Below are 16,769 nucleotides of genomic sequence, written 5' to 3'. Positions count from 1 at the left end.
AGATAAACACACTTGCAGAGTACGGTGCCCACCGGCATTGTGTTTGCCAATATTCCCAAACTCGGGCTTGGAGAATTGAAAATAGATCCTGACTAAAAAGTAAGGTTTATAGAAATTTTGCAAAAACTGTTGCTAAATCCCCTGCTTAGAGATGAAAGGAATCCCTCCTCGTTCATCTGCCCTCTGTACGAACCTCTGCCTGGCGCCTGGCTGGCCTCTTTGGCTGGTCTGAGTGCCCTTCTCCCAGGGCACAGAACCATGCATGCTCCTCCCTCCTGGAGCTCACACCACACACTGCCACCGTTTCCAAGGGATGAGACTGCCAGGTCAGCAAACAGGCTGCTTACCCTGCCTGGTGCTAGAGGCCCCCACCGGCCCAGGATCAGGGAGGCTGAGCCATATGCCAGAGAGAGGAAATTAAAAGAGAAGAGCCCCAAATAATTGAAGGTCTCCGGAGCCTCATCCTTTTCCTGTCACATCTATGCACCCAGAGCGTCAGAGAGACTGCCTGCAGAGTGTTAAGCCAGAGGCACCAGGACACCGTTTCTATGACAACCCCTCACAGCTCCAAATCAGCTCTGTGTTAAAAATGATTTCAAGTAATTGGAGAGTGCAGGGGAGCCCAGCCAGCAGCCTGACCCTGTGCCCCTTCTCTTTCCCAGACTTCCAGGTATGCAGGGGCTGACGGCCCAGGATAGGGAGGGAGCAGGGCAGGCACAGACTCAGCTGGGACCACAGAACAGCCTTTAGGGAGACACGTTTGGGGTAAAAATTTGTCCTAGAACTGGATTTCGAATAAGCTTTGGACTAAGAAAAAAGAGGCGCCTGAGACAGCCTGGTGCCTTTCAAACACTGGGCTGGCGCATCCTAAAGCTAGTCCATATGCAAGTGCTCCTAACGTGGATGCTGAACAACATCAGGCCAAGTCACTCCTCCACCCCCTCTCCCAGGTGGAAAACAGCCAGGAGCCTGACCTGTGCCCTCCTTAGCCAGGAAGACAGGGATGGACCATCTCTGCCTGACCCCAGCCTACTCCTCCATCCTCTTTGCCCGGAACTCAGCCTGAGGGGAGAAAGGGCACAGGCCCTGCCTGCCTCACCCCACTCAGCTGCTGCGTGCTTCCTCGTGGCTAAGGGGTGCCCGGAAGCAGGACAGGTGCCAGATTCAGGGAGGCATGATGGCTGATGCTCGAGTGGACATTGATAGTGCAACTTTTCAGAACTCAGCTGAAGTTGAGACGTGGAAGCTGAGCCCAGGATAAAGAGTGTGTATCCCAGGACATGGTGGTTGTCAGATAACGAGACAAGTGCCCGGGGCTTTTAGACACTAAGAAACTGTGAAGTCAAGGGCGCTTGGAAGAGTCATTCATCACATTTGAGGCAAACTGCAACACAGGATAGTGAACCTGGGCCTTAAAGAGAGGTGATCTGAGTTCCAATCCTGGCATCATTATGCACTAGCTGTGAGACTTTGGGCAAATAACTTTTCTATGTCTCAGTTTCCTTATCTGTAAAATGGAGCCCAAAGTCTTGGTTTCACTGATTTCCCTGAGGGCTGAATGAGAGTGCGCGTGGGAAGCAGATTCCCAGGGGCTCAGCACATGCTGCACACATATCGAGCTCTCACTTCAGGATTTTATAAAAAATATAGGATAATAAGGTTTTATTTACTATTATTATTATTATTATTATTATTATTATTATTTTATTTTGAGTCCCTGCCTGCTGAGCCCTGTGGAGAGATCATATTTGTAAGCCATTTTCTCTTCAGTGGGACACTAGGCCTGAGGTGGTAGAAGAGGGAAGCAGTAGGCTGGGGAGTGGAGGGGGCGGGGGTGGAAGCAGGTCTGGGTTGCAGTCTCTGTCCTGTGTGACCTTCAGCAGATCTCGTCGTAACTCTCTGGGCTCCGTTTTACTCACTTCATAAGTTCTTTAGGATTCAAAGTGGTTCTGTTTAATAAATGAAATGGCTCTTGAGGACTCCACTACCCTCAGCTCCACATGTCACCGGGAAACTACAGCCGGGGACTGCGACCCTGCAGCCCACAGGAGGGGGGTCCTCCTGCTATGGCCATGAGCCTTATTCCTGACATCCACTCACGCCTTCCCAGCCCTGCACAAAGGGCGCTCCTACCTGCAGCAATGGCTGTCTTCTTGTCCACTGTCACGGCTACAGCTGTGCTCGCTGTGACTACCACAGGCTCCCCCGGACCTTCTGGGGAAACAAAAATGGCAAGTCACCTTCTCAGCAGCTGGGGAAGGCCGGGGTTGCAGGGTTGGGGGGGGGGGGGGGAGAATCAAGAAGAAAGTATAAATATCAGGTGAGGACATTCTTGGAAAACTGAGGGGCTATTTGAGCAAGCTGTTGCTGTGAAGGCTGTTACCACCAACCACTGGCCGGGGCAGAGCGCCTCCTGAGGCCCAGGCACTGCCCCCTTCTGTGCAGACCTGAGCCTGCTGGATAATACGTGGTGGCCCTGGCCGCCGGGACAATGCTGCGCTGTCAGTGTCCCTAAGACACCGGAATTGGATCCATCTCAGGAGTAGTCTCATTTGAACTCAGGGAGCCTGTGGCAACCGTCCTCCTGACACGAGTTCCACCCAGAAGAGCTGTGTCACATCGAATGACTTTCCAGCAGAAGGAAGGCTGCATTCCAGAACTCGGTGGTTGCAGACCCTGCATTGTCCTTCATCAGTCACACGAGTCAGAGTGACCTTGACAGCCCCTCCAGGAAGCCAGACACCAGAGCTGCATTGGGCTCAGACGGCTGGCTGGAGCTGAGGACTGAGGACTTCACACATCCTGGCCATGGCAGCACACACACCACACACCCTCATCAGCCATGCCTTTCCCCGGCTGAGCAGCTGGTCACTGCCCTGCTGGGCCTCTGCCAGCTCCTTAAGGGCGGGGGCTTTCCCTGAGTTTCTCTCTCACCTCTTTATGAACCTGGCCGCCAGAGGTGCAGAATGCAGGGGGCAGCTAATGGAGGGTGGGGATAAAAGGGAGAGATCAACCAAAGGACTTATGTGCATACATATGAGCCTAACCAGTGGTCACGGACAATAAGGGGGTGGGGGCATGAGTGGGAGTGGGTGGGGGATTGGAATGGGGGGTTGAGGACAAATATGTGATACCTTAATCAATAAAGAACTTAAAAAACTATTCAAAAACAAAAATAAAATAAAATAATAATAATAAAAACAAAACAAAACACCCAAAAAAACAAAAAACAAACCAGAGCGTCCTGGCTCTGAGCTGGTGCTGCTAGGCCATGACCTTGGGCTTCTTAATTTTCACCCGTCCATGGACCTGGATTAGCTTTCAAAAGCGCCCTTATCTATGGGTCAAGCTCCATTATTAAACAGCCCAAGAAAGGGGAAATGTTACCACGTGCTCTCGCACTAGAGCATCATCATGTGAAATGTTGGAGCAAACGGGCCTGAGGCCCTTGCTGTGTGGTGATGGTTATTACGGTGTCCGCTGAAATGGAACGTAAATGAACACAGGTTGTCTCACCTGCTGTTTTGCTGATTACCCATCCCACCTAGCTGTGATCAAACAACCCACAGAAATGTAACATTACTCCGATTCTAGGAACTTACAATATGGGAGGCTGTCCGTGTTTGTAGGAATTTGCCATGATAAAGCCACAAGGGGCCACACAGAGAAGTCTGCGTCCTCACCTTGCTTCTAGCAACGTCCGGAAGGTACTGCTGTGGCCGATCCCCCGGGGTTCTCCAGGCCCACAGGCTGCTTTCCCAGACACACTTCTTCTGTGTGTGTGCCCCAGAGGCTTGTGGGGCACCCCCACGTGAAGGTGTGGGGCCCTAATAACACAGTCTTTGGGGAACATCAGGAATTTCAGCTCCTGGGTCACCTCGCACCTGGGGTGACTGAGCACCGGGCCAGGCTGGGCAGGCCTGGGAAGAAGGGGGCTGTGGAAGGGTCATTGGTCACACGAGTCAGAGTGACCTTGACCAGGAACTGCAACCACCGAGTCCTGGGCACCCGAGGCTGCTCTGTGCTGGCGGGTTCTCGGGCGCTGACAGAAGCCAGAGCTGTGGGCAGAGCTCAGCCTCTAGGCCCAGGCCAAGGGCAACTGAGGGAAGCCCCCACTCCCCGCAGCTGCCTCCTCTGCCTCCTTGAGACCCCCCCTTCCCCTTAAAATAAATTTGTTGTTGTTGTCTTTGGGGAGAATGGGAGTGTGCAGAGGTGTCTATGTGTCTCTAAGCATATGCATGAGCGAGGGTGTGAAAAAGGAGTGAGTTCCTGCCTCCCAACTCAGCCTTCCCTCTTTTTGGGTTGCCAGCTTCCCTCTCTTCTTTCGGCTCAGCTCCCACCCACCACCTCCTACCTCACCGCCACAAAAAGCTCCCCCAGCAACCAGCAGGCACGTCCCAGTGACAACGCTGGCGCTGGCAGGAGGCAGCAGCACCCTGGGCTGGGGGCAGGGGCCAGACCACCTCCTCGGGTGGGAGCTCCTCTGTGGGGGCCCTCGGTGCCGCTGTGGCTGGTGCCCGAGAGCAAGAGCGGCTGCTCCGGCTCAGAGTGGACGGTGTGAGAGGGGACTTCACCTCGGCTCCGAGCACCTCCCTCCGAGCTTTCACCAGGAGTGACAGCATTCCCTACGCTCTCCCCTTCCTGCCTTCCACTCAGTGCCAGGCCCTGAATTAGGGAGAGATCTTGGTTTTGGCATGGCTCTGTGGCTCCCTCTCTGTATGAAAACTGCAAGACCCAGAACCTTCTGCACCTCAGCTGCTCCCTGTGCGAGGAGGGGTGTGTGTGGTTGGGGGGGAGCTGACAGCACTCACTGTAGACAGGAGTGCTCTCTGTGGAGAAGCCGTCCGTAGAGCACGGTGGTGATGGTCAGGTGGGAGGAACCGGCAGGCACAGGCTGGAGGGTGGGCTTAAGCACAAGGTGAAGGTGCCATCAGAGGGCACAGCCCAGAGAAGCCGAGGGCACCGGGGCCTCCTCAGCAGTCAGCTCGGGGCATTTCTCCACCAGAAAGCTGGAGGATGGTTTTGATGGAAGGGGCGGCTGGAGGGTTTGGCGGGGACATCTTGAAGGGGAAATGCAACTCTTCATTCCAATGGACTCCCAGCCCGCCCCTTCCTTTCTGATGTCTCCCTCCTCCGCCCTCTTCCTCCTTCTGTACCCCTCCTCACGGGCTCCCTCTGGCCTGGGTGTGACTCTTTCCAGGCCCCCTTGCTCTGCGGCTGGGCTCAGGCTGCCCCAGTGGTGACCTGGTGGAGCCCCAGACCAGTCCTCCCGCCTCTGAGGCCACAGTGTCCTCACGTGGAAACCAAGAGTGCGAGGCTGTGCGCCTTCCAAGGTCCCTTTCTGTTGTAAACATTTTACTATTTCCTTGGTGCTCTGTCAAAGTCACTTAATTTTTACTTTTGGAGCATTTTTCAGGGGGCTGGGTGGAGCTGGGTGCCTGCAGCTCTGAGATCCTGGTCCTTGGACGAGTGGGGGTTGCTGGCTTGGTCCATGGGGCCCAACCTTGGCTGCCCTGACTCCGTCTCCTCAAGCCCCCAGTGGCCCGCCAGGGGAGGTGTCCCTTTATTATGGGGTGTTTCTGAGGAGCAGGCCAGGAGCTTGGGTTGCTGCCACGGGAGACCCCAGGGAGTGGAGCCTAGGCTGCTTTTCTGTATGGGAAGAGCCGTGGGGAGCAGTGGCCTCAGCAAGTATGGGCGCCCAGGAGGGAGTGAAGTGCTGCTCTCACCCGGGAGGTTTAAGAAAGTTTCAAAGATATTCAGATGTTTAGAAACAGAAGAATTTTAGAGAGAAACTCATCCAATACCTGTCTATTTGAAATTTGGGCTAAAATTAATCTTTTCTAGATTTTTGTTCAGTCTCTTTCCTCTGCTCCATGCTAGAGTTTTAACCACCAGCTTTGTCAGCTGGTCAGGGAGTGCAATGACCTGCCCTATGCACAGCGCAGGGACCAGCGGTGTGGTAAGGCCCCAGCGAGCCCTCTCAAGTCGCTACTGTGTACCAGGAGGAAAATAGGAAGGAACCCGGTGGTCTGGACCTGCTGCTTTATATCACAGGAGGGAGAGGGGCGCCCTGGTCCCGCCCGGCCCGGCCCGGGAGCATGGGGAGTGGATTACCTGGCCCCTCGGGGGCACGGAGATTAAAGACAAAGCTGCCAGCAGGCTGCTCAGCGGCCTGGCGGTACCACAGGGGGAAGTGGTCCATGGTGAACACGCTGGCCTTGTCTTCAGGCGTCAGGAACTCCCTGCCAGGAGAGAGATTTGGTTCCTCCCTTCATATCTGGGGACATGCTTATCCCCTTTTCTTTCATACACAGCTGGCGTGGCTGGGCCAAGAGAGCAACTCACCTCTGTGTCAGTGGACTTGCAGGTAGAATATCTGAGCTTCTAATTGGTGGCGCCCTAGACGATGCCCCCGGCCATGCTTGCCTCTTCCAGAGTCAAATGCTGTTGCTTTCCATTTTTTTATTTTAACTGCTTTGCCTGCAGGGTTTGTTTCTTTTGGATATAGTCTAATTTCTTTTTGTCTGGCTAATTAGCGTTTCTGAATGGAAATTGTATAGTCACCTCATCGCTGAGCTAATACAGGAACGTAAATTCCCCCCAAATGGTTACTGCAGAAGCCCTTGCCTCTAGGTTTTAGAATGCATTATGAGGTTTCTCTTTTTGAGCAGCTTTATCTTGCTAATTATGGGTTAGCATTCCCTGAGCACACACCGCCAGCAGCAGGGAGCACCTGTCCAGCAGCAGAGTGGGAGGCAGGAGAAGCTGTGGGGAGTGAGAGCGGCACCTTGGCCAGCCCGTGAGGTGGAGAGTGCGGTGGACCCTGCTGCCTGGCTTACGTGTTCCCGAAGCAGACCTGCCTCGTTGCCAATCCCTAGCTGCCAGTCACATCACGGGTGGGGTGCGGGGAGCCCTGGAGCTGTGCAGTGCATGTGAGGCCGGAAACAGTGGCTGGCTCATCGCCAGGAAAGCCCGTGTGAGGTCTCCCTCTGCCGCTCCCGGGAGAGTAGAGAGAGAAAGGGGAAGATGCTTTCTTCCTTCACACTGTTGGGCAGGGTTCGCTTGTCCAACCTTGGCCAGACAAAGACCTCTGTGATTTTCAATTCCGGTGGAGTTTAAGGGGTGAGGAAGTATGAGTGGGTAGTAAGCTTGGGAGGAAAGTTTCCCACACTGTTTGAGGCCTCAGAGTGAACCCGCAGTTTACCTATCAGTCCAGTGCATCTGAGCTGTCTGCTGTGCCTCTGACCGGCCATGGGAAAGGGTAGAAGCAACTTCATTTGTTTCCTAGGAAGCCTCAGCTTTCTAGCAAGCGTGGACCTAACACAGAGTCCAGGGGGAAGCTCAAGATGGCACGCCATAGCTGAGCACGCTTGGGTTTAGCAGAGGAACAGCCAGTGGGTGGGAGGTGAGAACAGGGAGCCCAGAGGGGGGTCTGGAAGGGAGGGAGCTGACCAGAGCCCCTGAGCTCTGCAAACCACCAGGCTCAAGTAGGTGGGGGAGGCGGGTCAGCCATCTGGAGGAGAAGAATCTGACCCTGTTCTCGGGCTCCCACTCCCCTTTGCTGCAGCTCTCAGCAGGGAGGACAGTGGGCTGGCTGGCCCCTAGGCAGCAAAGCTGGGCTTTGCTTGGAGCAGGGTTTCCCAGCCTCAGCATGACTGACAGTTGCCAGGGGCTGTCCTGCGCACTGCAGGAGGGTTAGCAGCATCCACCACTAGATGCCAGTAACAACTCCCTCCAGTTGCTGCAACCCAAACGTCTCCAGACATTACCCAATGGCCCCGGGGGTGGGGGCGGGGTGGGTGCAAATCGCCTCCAGTTGAGACTTGCTGGCTTAGTGGATGTGGAAAGTGTCAAAAGAGAAGGGGACACAGAGGAAGATTTAGCTTGTCACACAGAGACTTGCCCCAGGGTTCCTTCAGTGAACCTCTGACCAGCCCTCCCACTTCACAGTCTCCGGGGCTCTCTTGCCCCACTGGGCTGCCCTCCGTCCTCTCCTGGGACACCTCCAGGCTGAGTCCGAGCCTGGGTGGAAGGTTACTTCTCTGACCCCCCATCTGTCAGCCCCAACCTCCCACCCTCTTGCACTTGAGGGGTTCACACATGCCCTGCCAGCACACATGCCCAGGAGCACCCCACAGGGATCCCACTCCTGCCCGGCGCACTCACTTGCTGGAGACCTTCTCAGAGCCCACGAACAAGCTGCTTCTGAGGAGGCCGGCCCGGGTGCCCAGGAAGGCCATGTCCGCCACGCGCTCAGACTCCCTGTGAAGCAGACAGAGCAGGTGGCACCTGCGCAGCACAGTGGCAGGTCCGGGAGGAGGACTCAGGGAGCAAGGGACGGGGCCTCAGGGTGAACCCACAGTTCCGATCAGTCCAGTCCATCCGAGTTATTTCTATGTCTCTGACAGGCCCCTGGGAAGGACAAGGCAGCAGCCCCTGGCCCTCCTGGCTGGGGGTGGGGCTCCCCTGGTTGGAAGCCCCTTTAATTAATTAAAAAAGTTTTTAAATCCTCACCTGAGGATATTTTTTCTATTGATTTTTAGAAATAGTGGAAGGGCTGGGGCGGGGAGGAGAGATAAGATAGATAGATAGATAGATAAACATCAATGTGAGAGAGACACATTGATTGGCACCCCAACCTTGCCAGGATTGAAGCTTCAACACAGGTATAGTATCTTGACTGGGAATGGAATGCCTGACCCTTCCATGTGCGGCTGACACTCTAACCACTGAGCGACACCAGCTAGGACCTGCATCCCCTTTAATAATGGGGTTCCCTTGTCCTCTGCTTCTCTGCTTCTTCAGATCTGGCTCCTGATTCGTCCACTCAGCTTTTGGGGGAGTTGGCTAGAAGCCAGAGGGAGCTCGGAAAGAGGGATTTCTGTCCTGGAGCCAAAGGGATAGTAACTTCTCGTGACCAGCGCATGCATAGCCCCTCACAGTTTCAAAGCCCTTTTCATATAGTCACCTTATTATGAAATGTAAAAGGAGGAGGAGCAGACTTGTCTACCGAACCTAAGCAATCCTGCTGGACTTCATGACCTTGCCAACAGATTTGAAAAAAAAAAAAAATCCATTAGCCAGCTGGAGTGGAACTAATTTTTTTCATGGTCTCAAAGCCACATCGTTTTGATGATGCACCAGGGGGCAGTCATCACCTCTTTCTTTATTTAATTTCAGCGTATTGAGGCATAATTGACATAAAATTGTAAGGTATTTTAAGCATACTTTGTCTGGGTTTGCTGTATGTCTGCATTGTGAAAGGACCTTTCCACCCAGTTAGCTAACACATCCATCACCTCACATGTTTATCTGTTCTCTGTGTGTGAAAGTTCAGTTCTACCCTCCTAGCAAATTTCAGTTACACAACACAGTGTCCCACTGGAGTCACCATATGTCACACCAGATCCTCAGACCTTGTTCACCTGAGAACTGAAAGTCTGTACACTTTTACCAGCCTCTCCCTGATTCCCCTGCTCAGCAACCACCTTTCGGCTCTGTTTTAGTTCCTTCCCCACTTTCCCCCCTAAAGATTGCATGTGTTTGGCATATTTCACTTAGCTGCTAGTCTGGTGTGTTTTTTTTTTGTTTGTTTGTTTTTTTAAATTTGAGCCCCGTTAACAACCATGAACCCTTCTTGTAGGTTTCTTTTCTCAGGGTCTACGCCATCAACAATGCCAACACTCTTGTCTTTTTGGTGACATTCTATCAGGTGATATCTCTTGTGGTTTTGGTTAACTTTTCTCTGATGAATAGTGATGTTGAGCATCTTTCAGTTCCCACTGGTCTTTTGTACATCTTTGGAAAGATGTCTGTTCAGATCTTCTGCCCTTTTAAAAAGAGACACTTCTTTTTTTTGCTATTGTGTGAGTTCTTTATTTTGCATATTAATAACTTATCAGATATGCAAATATATTTTTCCAAATATATGCAAATATATTTTTCCATTCATTTTGTGCTTGTTTCCTTCGCTGTGCAGAGCTTTTTAGTTGCATGTAGTTCCACTTATTTATTTTGCTTTTGTTTCCTTTGCTGTTGGTGTTAAACTCCTGAAACCATCGCCAGCTTGATGTCCAGGGATTCACCCCTTATCCTTTCCTCTAGGAGCTTTGCAGTTTCAAATATTATGTTCAAAATATTTAATGCATTTTTAAAACAATGTGCTTTTATTGATGACAGAGAGAGGGGGGGGGGGAGAAAGGAGAGGGAGAGAGAAACATCAATTTGCTGTCTCCTGTACTTGCAACCTCTCCGTGCATGGGTTGACACTCAGGCATCTAAACCACACTGGCCAAAGCTGTTTAATACATTGTGAGTTGATTTTTGTGATTGATGTAAAATAGTGAACAGATTTCATTTTTTTGCCTATGGCTGTCCAGTTTTCCAAACACCATTTGTTGAAAGACAGACCATCCTTTTTCCATTATATATTCTTGGCTCCTTTGTCATGAATTAATTGACCGTATATTCATGGGCTCATTTCTGGGCTCTCTATTCTGTTCCATTGATTTGTATGTTTGTTTATATGCCAATATCATACTGTTTTGATTACTATAGCTTTGTAATATAATTTGAAATCAGAAAGTGGGATGCCTCTGGCTTTGTTCTTTCTCCTGTTAACCGAGCGGGATGTATAAATACGTCAAACATAAACAATATCGGGTACCAGTAGGACATATGAATACGTCCTTGAAATATACGTTGCGCCCTTAAATATATATATTTTTTGTAATCTTTATAATTGGTTGTAAAATTTATAATTTTTTAATTCGATGTTTCCATTTTTTTGTTAGTATTCTTTTCTATTTGTTTGTATTTTTGTATTTTCCTTTGTGCTTTATATATAAATAAATGAAAAATATATATTTCATAGTCTTTTCATTTATTTTAATTAAGTATAAATTAAAAAAAATAATAATATGAAACTATGTCCTCTGGGCGTGATGTACTGACACGTCTTAGTGAAAGAGTACGCTCCTGTTATATGTTGCGTAATTAAAAAGGGAATTCCCCGGTTAACAGGTTAAGATTGCTTTGGCTATTTGAGGTCTTTTGTTGTTTCATATAAATTTTAGGATTGTTTATTCTATGCATTTCTGTGAAAAATGCCCTTGGAATTTTGATAGATATTGCATGGAATCTTTAAATTGCTCTGACTAGTATGGACATTTTAACAATATAAATTCTTCCGATCTGTGGGCATGGAATACCTTTCCATTTATTTGTGTCTTTAATTTCTTTCTTCAATATTTTATAGTTTTCAGTGTTCAGGTCTTTCACCTCCCTGGTTAATTTTTTTCCTAAGTATTTTATTTTTTTGATGCAGTTGTGAATAGAATTGTTTTATTTCTTTAAAATATATTTTTATTGATTTCAGAGAGGAAGGGAGAGGGAGAGAGAGAGAGATAGAACATCAATGATGAAAGAGAATCATTGATTGGCTGCCTCTTGCATGGCCACTACTGGGGATTGAGCCTGCAACCCTGTGCCCTGTCAGGGAATCAAACTGGGAACCTTTTGGTGCAGGTAATGATGCTCAATTCACTGAGACACTACAACTAGGCAGGAATTGTTTTCTGAACTTCTCTTTCTCATAGTTTGTTGTTAGTGTACCAAAAATTTGAGTTTTGTATGTTGATATTATATCCTGAAACTTTACTGAATTTTATTAGTTCTATTTTTTGTGTGTGGAGTCTTTAGGGCTTTCGAAATACAGTATCATGTCATCTGCAAATAGGATAAGTTTTATTTCCTCTTTTCCAATTACAATGCCTTTTCTTTTATTTTTCTTGCCTAATTGTTTGGTAGGACGGCCACTACTATGCTGAATAAAAGCGGGGAGAGTGGGTATCTTTGTCTTGTGTCTGATCTTAGAAGAAAAGCTTTTACGGTAACTTTGAACCCTTTTTACCTTTAAAAATGCTATTAACTGTGGGCATGTCATATGTGGCTTTATTTAATAACTTTTAACTTTATTGTTTTTGCTCCTCGTCCAATTTATTGCAGACTATTACCCAATTTCTCTCTGTGCTTGGATTAGTGTTTTTGGTGATTGTATAAGGTAGACAATAACTAAAGCATTGACAAGTGGAATACTTTTTTTTTTTTTTTTTTTTTTAAATAAAGGCACAGCTGTGTGGCTGTTGGAGTTTCCCTAATGGAATTCTGTACCATACACTGTCACCTGATAGTACCCAGTGCTGGATTAAAACACGTGGTCTACATGGGAAAAGCACTGAGGAAAAGGTCTGGGGTGCACATGGGGCCTCTCCGCTCCAGTATTGTAGAGACCAGGAGATCTGGTGGTGAGGCCTAAGCACCTGTATATATTTAAAAAGCTTCTCAGTGCATTTATCTATTCAAAAGTAGAGAAGAGTCTGATGAGACTTCTGCACCATAACTCGGCTTCAACGATTACCAACCCATGTCAATCTTGTTTCTTATACAGCCTCCCAAGCCCCTCAACTAGATTATTTTGAAGTAAATCCAAGAAATAATTTCATTGGCCAATAATTTCTATCATCCTAATATAGAAAAAGCCAGGGACCATCACAACCAAAACAACCAGACAGACCACAGAACAGCAGGTTGTGTGGGGTGATGAGTTCAGCAGGGGGGTTAGTGAGGGACGACCAGATAACTGAACAGCAGGCTGCATGGGATGACCAGGCTGGCAGGGGAGGCAGTTGGGTGTGACCAGGCCGGCAGAGGGGGGCAATAGGGGGCAACCAGTCAGGCAGACAGGTGAGCAGTTAGGAGCCAGAGATCCTGGATTGTGAGAGGGATGTCCGACTGCCGGTTTAGGCCTGATCCTCAGGATTGGGCTTAAACTGGCAAACAACATCTCCCAAGGGGTCCTGGATTGGAGAGGGTGCAGGCTGGGCTGAGGGGATAAATTTTGTGCACTGGGCCCATAGTTAAAATATAAGGAATAAAAAAAATCCTCAATGCCATTATCACACCTAAGACCTCCTCACAATTCTTTAATGCGATTAAATAATATAATAGCCTTATGCATTTAAAAAAAAATTGTTTAAATTAGAATCTGACTAGGGTCCATGGTTGTTATGTCTCCTCTCTCTCCCTCCCTCTCTCCCCCTATCTTTTCTTTCTCTCAATATAGATATTTAGTTATTTATTAAACTGTATTTCATACACCATATAATTCATCCATTTAAAGTGTAAAATTGAATTTTTTTTAGCATTCGGATTTGTGGAACCCTCATCACAATCAATTTTAGAACATTTTCATCATCCCTAGAGAAACCCCATACCCATGAGCTGTCCTTTTTAGTTTCTTTAAACTTTTCCTCTCCTCTCTTCCTCTCTCCTTTCTTTACCTTGCAATTAATTTGCTGGACTAGGCCATTTGTCCTGTAGAGTTCTTTGCATTCTGGATTTGGCTGATTGTGATCTGTGGTGTTATTTAGCATATTTTCTTGTTCCTTGTATTTCTTTTCTTTGCCTTTTTATAAATCTTTATTGTTTATTTATTTATTTATTTATAATTTTAAGTTTCTTTATTGATTAAGGTATTAAATATGTGTTCTCATCCCTCCATTAACCCCTCCCCCACACTCAGGCCCTCACCCCCTGGTGTTTATGTCCATTGGTTAGGCTTATACTCATGCACACAAGTCCTTTGGTTGATCTCTTATCCTTTCCCCATTCTCCCCTATCATCCTTTGAGGTTTGGCAGTCTGATCGATGCTTCTCTGTCTATGGATCTGTCCCTGTTCATCAGTTTATGTCATTCATTATATTTCACAAACGAGTGAGATCATGTGGTATTTATCTTTCTCTGACTGGCTTATTTCACTTAGCATAATGCTCTCCAGTTCTATCCATGCTATTGCAAATGGTAAGAACTTATTTTTTACTGCAGCATAGTATTCCATTGTATAGATGTACCACAGTGTTTAATCCACTCATCTGCTGATGGACACATAGGCTGTTTCCAAATCTTAGCTATGGTAAATTGTGCTGCTATGAACATAGGGGTGCATATATCCTTTTTGGTTGGTGTTTCTGATTCTTGGGATATGTTCCTAGAAGTGGGATCACTGGATCAAATGGGAGTTCCATTTTTAGTTTTTTGAGGAAACTCCATACTGTTCTCCACAGTGGCTGGACCAGTCTGCATTCCCACCAGCAGTGCACAAGGGTTCCTTTTTCTCTGCATCCTTGCCAGCACTTGTTGTTTATTGATTTGTTGATGATAGCCATTCTGACAGATGTGAGATGGTACCTCATTGTTGTTTTAATTTGCATCTCTCAGATAATTAGTGACTTTGAGCATGTTTTCATATGTCTCTTGGCCTTCCTTCTATCCTCCTTCAAAAAGTGTCTATTTAGGTCCTTTGCCCATTTTTTGATTGGATTGTCTATCTTCCTTTTGTTAAGTTGTGTGAGTTCTCTGTAAATGTAGGAGATTAAACCCTTATTGATTATGACATTGGCAAATATGTTCTCCCATGCAGTGGGCTTTCTTGTTTTGTTGATGATTTCTTTTGCTGTGCAAAAGTTTTTTATTTTTATGTAGTCCCATTTGTTTATTTTCTCTTTAGTTTCCACTGCCCTAGGAGCAGTATCGGCGAAGAAGTTCCTTCGGCATATGTCTGAGATTTGGCTGCCTGTGGATTCCTCTAGTGTTTTTATGATTTCCTGTCTTATGTTTAAGTCTTTTATCCATTTTGAGTTTATATTTGTGTATCGTGTGAATTGGTGGTCTAGCTTCATTTTTTTTTTTTTTTTTGCACGTATCTCTCCAATTTTCCCAATACCATCTGTTGAAGAGACTGTCTTGACTCCATTTTATGTTCATGCCTCCTTTGTCAAATATTAATTGGGCATAGTGGTTTGGGTCAATTTCTGGGTTCTCTATTCTATTCCATTGATCTACATGTCTGTTCTTGTGCCAGTACCAGGCTGTTTTGAGAACAGTGGCTTTGTAATACAGCTTGATATCTGGTATTGAGATCCCACCTCCTTTGTTCTTCTTTCTCAGGATTGCTGCAGCTATTCGGGGTCTTTTTTTATTCCAGGTGAATTTTTGGAAAGTTCGTTGTAGGTCTGTGAAATATGCCGTTGGTGTTTTAATGGGAATTGCATTGAATCTGTAGATTGCTTTGGGTAGTATGGACATTTTGATGATGTTGATTCTACCATCCATGAACATGGTATGTTCTTCTATCTGTTTATGTCTTCCTTTATCTGTTTTTTCAGTGTCCTATAGTTTTTTGCATATAGGTCTTTTACCTCCTTAGTTAAGTTCATTCCTAGGTATTTTATTTTTTTTTGTGCAGTGGTAAATGGGATTGCTTTTTTATCCTTGTATTTCTTATAAGCTAGCAATTAGACCTTGGGCCTGGTTGGATTCTGGTTTAATTTTTGGCAGGTGGTATATTCTTCATCAAGATAGACACCATCTGATTGACTAGAGGTTTCAAAATAGGGATATTCCTCCTCAGTATTTGATTATTCTTAGGTATAATTTGTACAGGAAAGGCAGGATAAATAATTGAGTCCTTACTTATTTACCAGTTTTTAGAATAATGAGTTGGTTTCCTTACATCTTCCAATGATGACCAATAAGACCTTTTTACCCCAGTATAATTATGAGCACAGGAATTTAAATATATTTATTGTGTTTTCATCCATTGCAGTTATTATGACTTTTGCTGCTTGAATTGTCCTTGCTTTGGCCAGTGAGAGCCTCTTCATGATGGTGCAGGGTCCAGCTGGCACAGCCTCATTAGCCTCTAGTAGTGACTTCTTGCTTCCTGGTAGGAGGAGGTGCTCCTGGATAATTCTGTACATTTCCTGCTCCTGTTCTGACATTGCTCCAAGGTCCACTCACTCATTTTAAAGAGGACTTTTAAATGTGGACATTAAAGTTCACAATATAGATCTAAATAGTTCACTGAGGTTGGCCCTTGAGCTAGGACACTCTTTTTGTTTCTTTCAGAGAAAATACATCATGAGCCCACTGATATTTTCAATTCATATTTAGCATCACATCTAAACTTAACTTCTTTTAATTTATTTTATTAAATTTTATTGGGGTGACATTGGTCAACATGAACATATAAATTTCTTTGGTTTAAAAAAAGTGTATGTCTTTCCTCTTTTGCTGAAAATATTGGTTCCTAATTACATTAATATTATATATTGCTTTATCAATTAATATAGTTTGTGACTAACAGTGTCAATATTGTTTCTACAATATTGTGATTGAACACAGTTTAAGATTTTATTTATTTGGTGTTTACAGCTCTGTTTTCAAGTCCATTGAAAGAATTCACTTATGTGTGGGTATTACAGGAATTTTTTAAAAAAATATATTTGAGGATATAAGTTCTATTGTATGTAATGATAATAGTTAAATATAACATATATAACTTAATAGACTCTTATTTTATATATACAATATAGGTCCCAAATCACTTAATAAGTCTCCTTTTTCATGTTGTGACAGAATCCTTTGCTGCTTCTTCCACAATAAAGGTAATATGAGGGGCTGATCAAGGAAAGATGCCAGCCCCATCACCCCGCTGCTGCAGCCACTGCCAGTCACCACAGCTGCCAAGGTATTTCCATCCCTTCACCAGTCCCTTCACCATGAAAAAATGACAACTTTCTTTAAGCATTTTCAAGATGTGTCTTTCATAGGATATGACATTTCTTTATTTTTCTTTTTATCCTCACCTGAGAATTTCCACTTATTTTTTCCCCCTTCCCTCCAATCGCTGGCTCAGCCCCTTCTCAAG

General features: G+C 46.5%; 1 protein-coding gene across 1 annotated transcript in view; it reads right to left on the bottom strand.

Annotated features, from left to right (window-relative positions):
• The window catches only part of CACNA2D4 (calcium voltage-gated channel auxiliary subunit alpha2delta 4), a 113,863-nt gene that overhangs the window by 45,131 nt on the left and 51,963 nt on the right, over nt 1-16,769 (bottom strand). The window contains exons 24-26 of the mRNA XM_084878828.1: nt 8,167-8,262; nt 6,115-6,242; nt 2,134-2,214 (exon numbers count right to left, since the gene is read on the bottom strand). Of these exons, the coding sequence (XP_084734954.1) occupies nt 2,134-2,214; nt 6,115-6,242; nt 8,167-8,262 (305 nt within the window). The remainder of the gene's footprint in view (nt 1-2,133; nt 2,215-6,114; nt 6,243-8,166; nt 8,263-16,769) is intronic.

Source organism: Pipistrellus hanaki (assembly GCF_964339955.1).
Source record: "Pipistrellus hanaki genome assembly, chromosome: 3".
Classification (NCBI taxonomy): Eukaryota; Metazoa; Chordata; class Mammalia; order Chiroptera; family Vespertilionidae; genus Pipistrellus; species Pipistrellus hanaki.
Note: the sequence above shows the minus strand (reverse complement) of the source record. Positions and strands in the feature narration are given on the sequence as shown.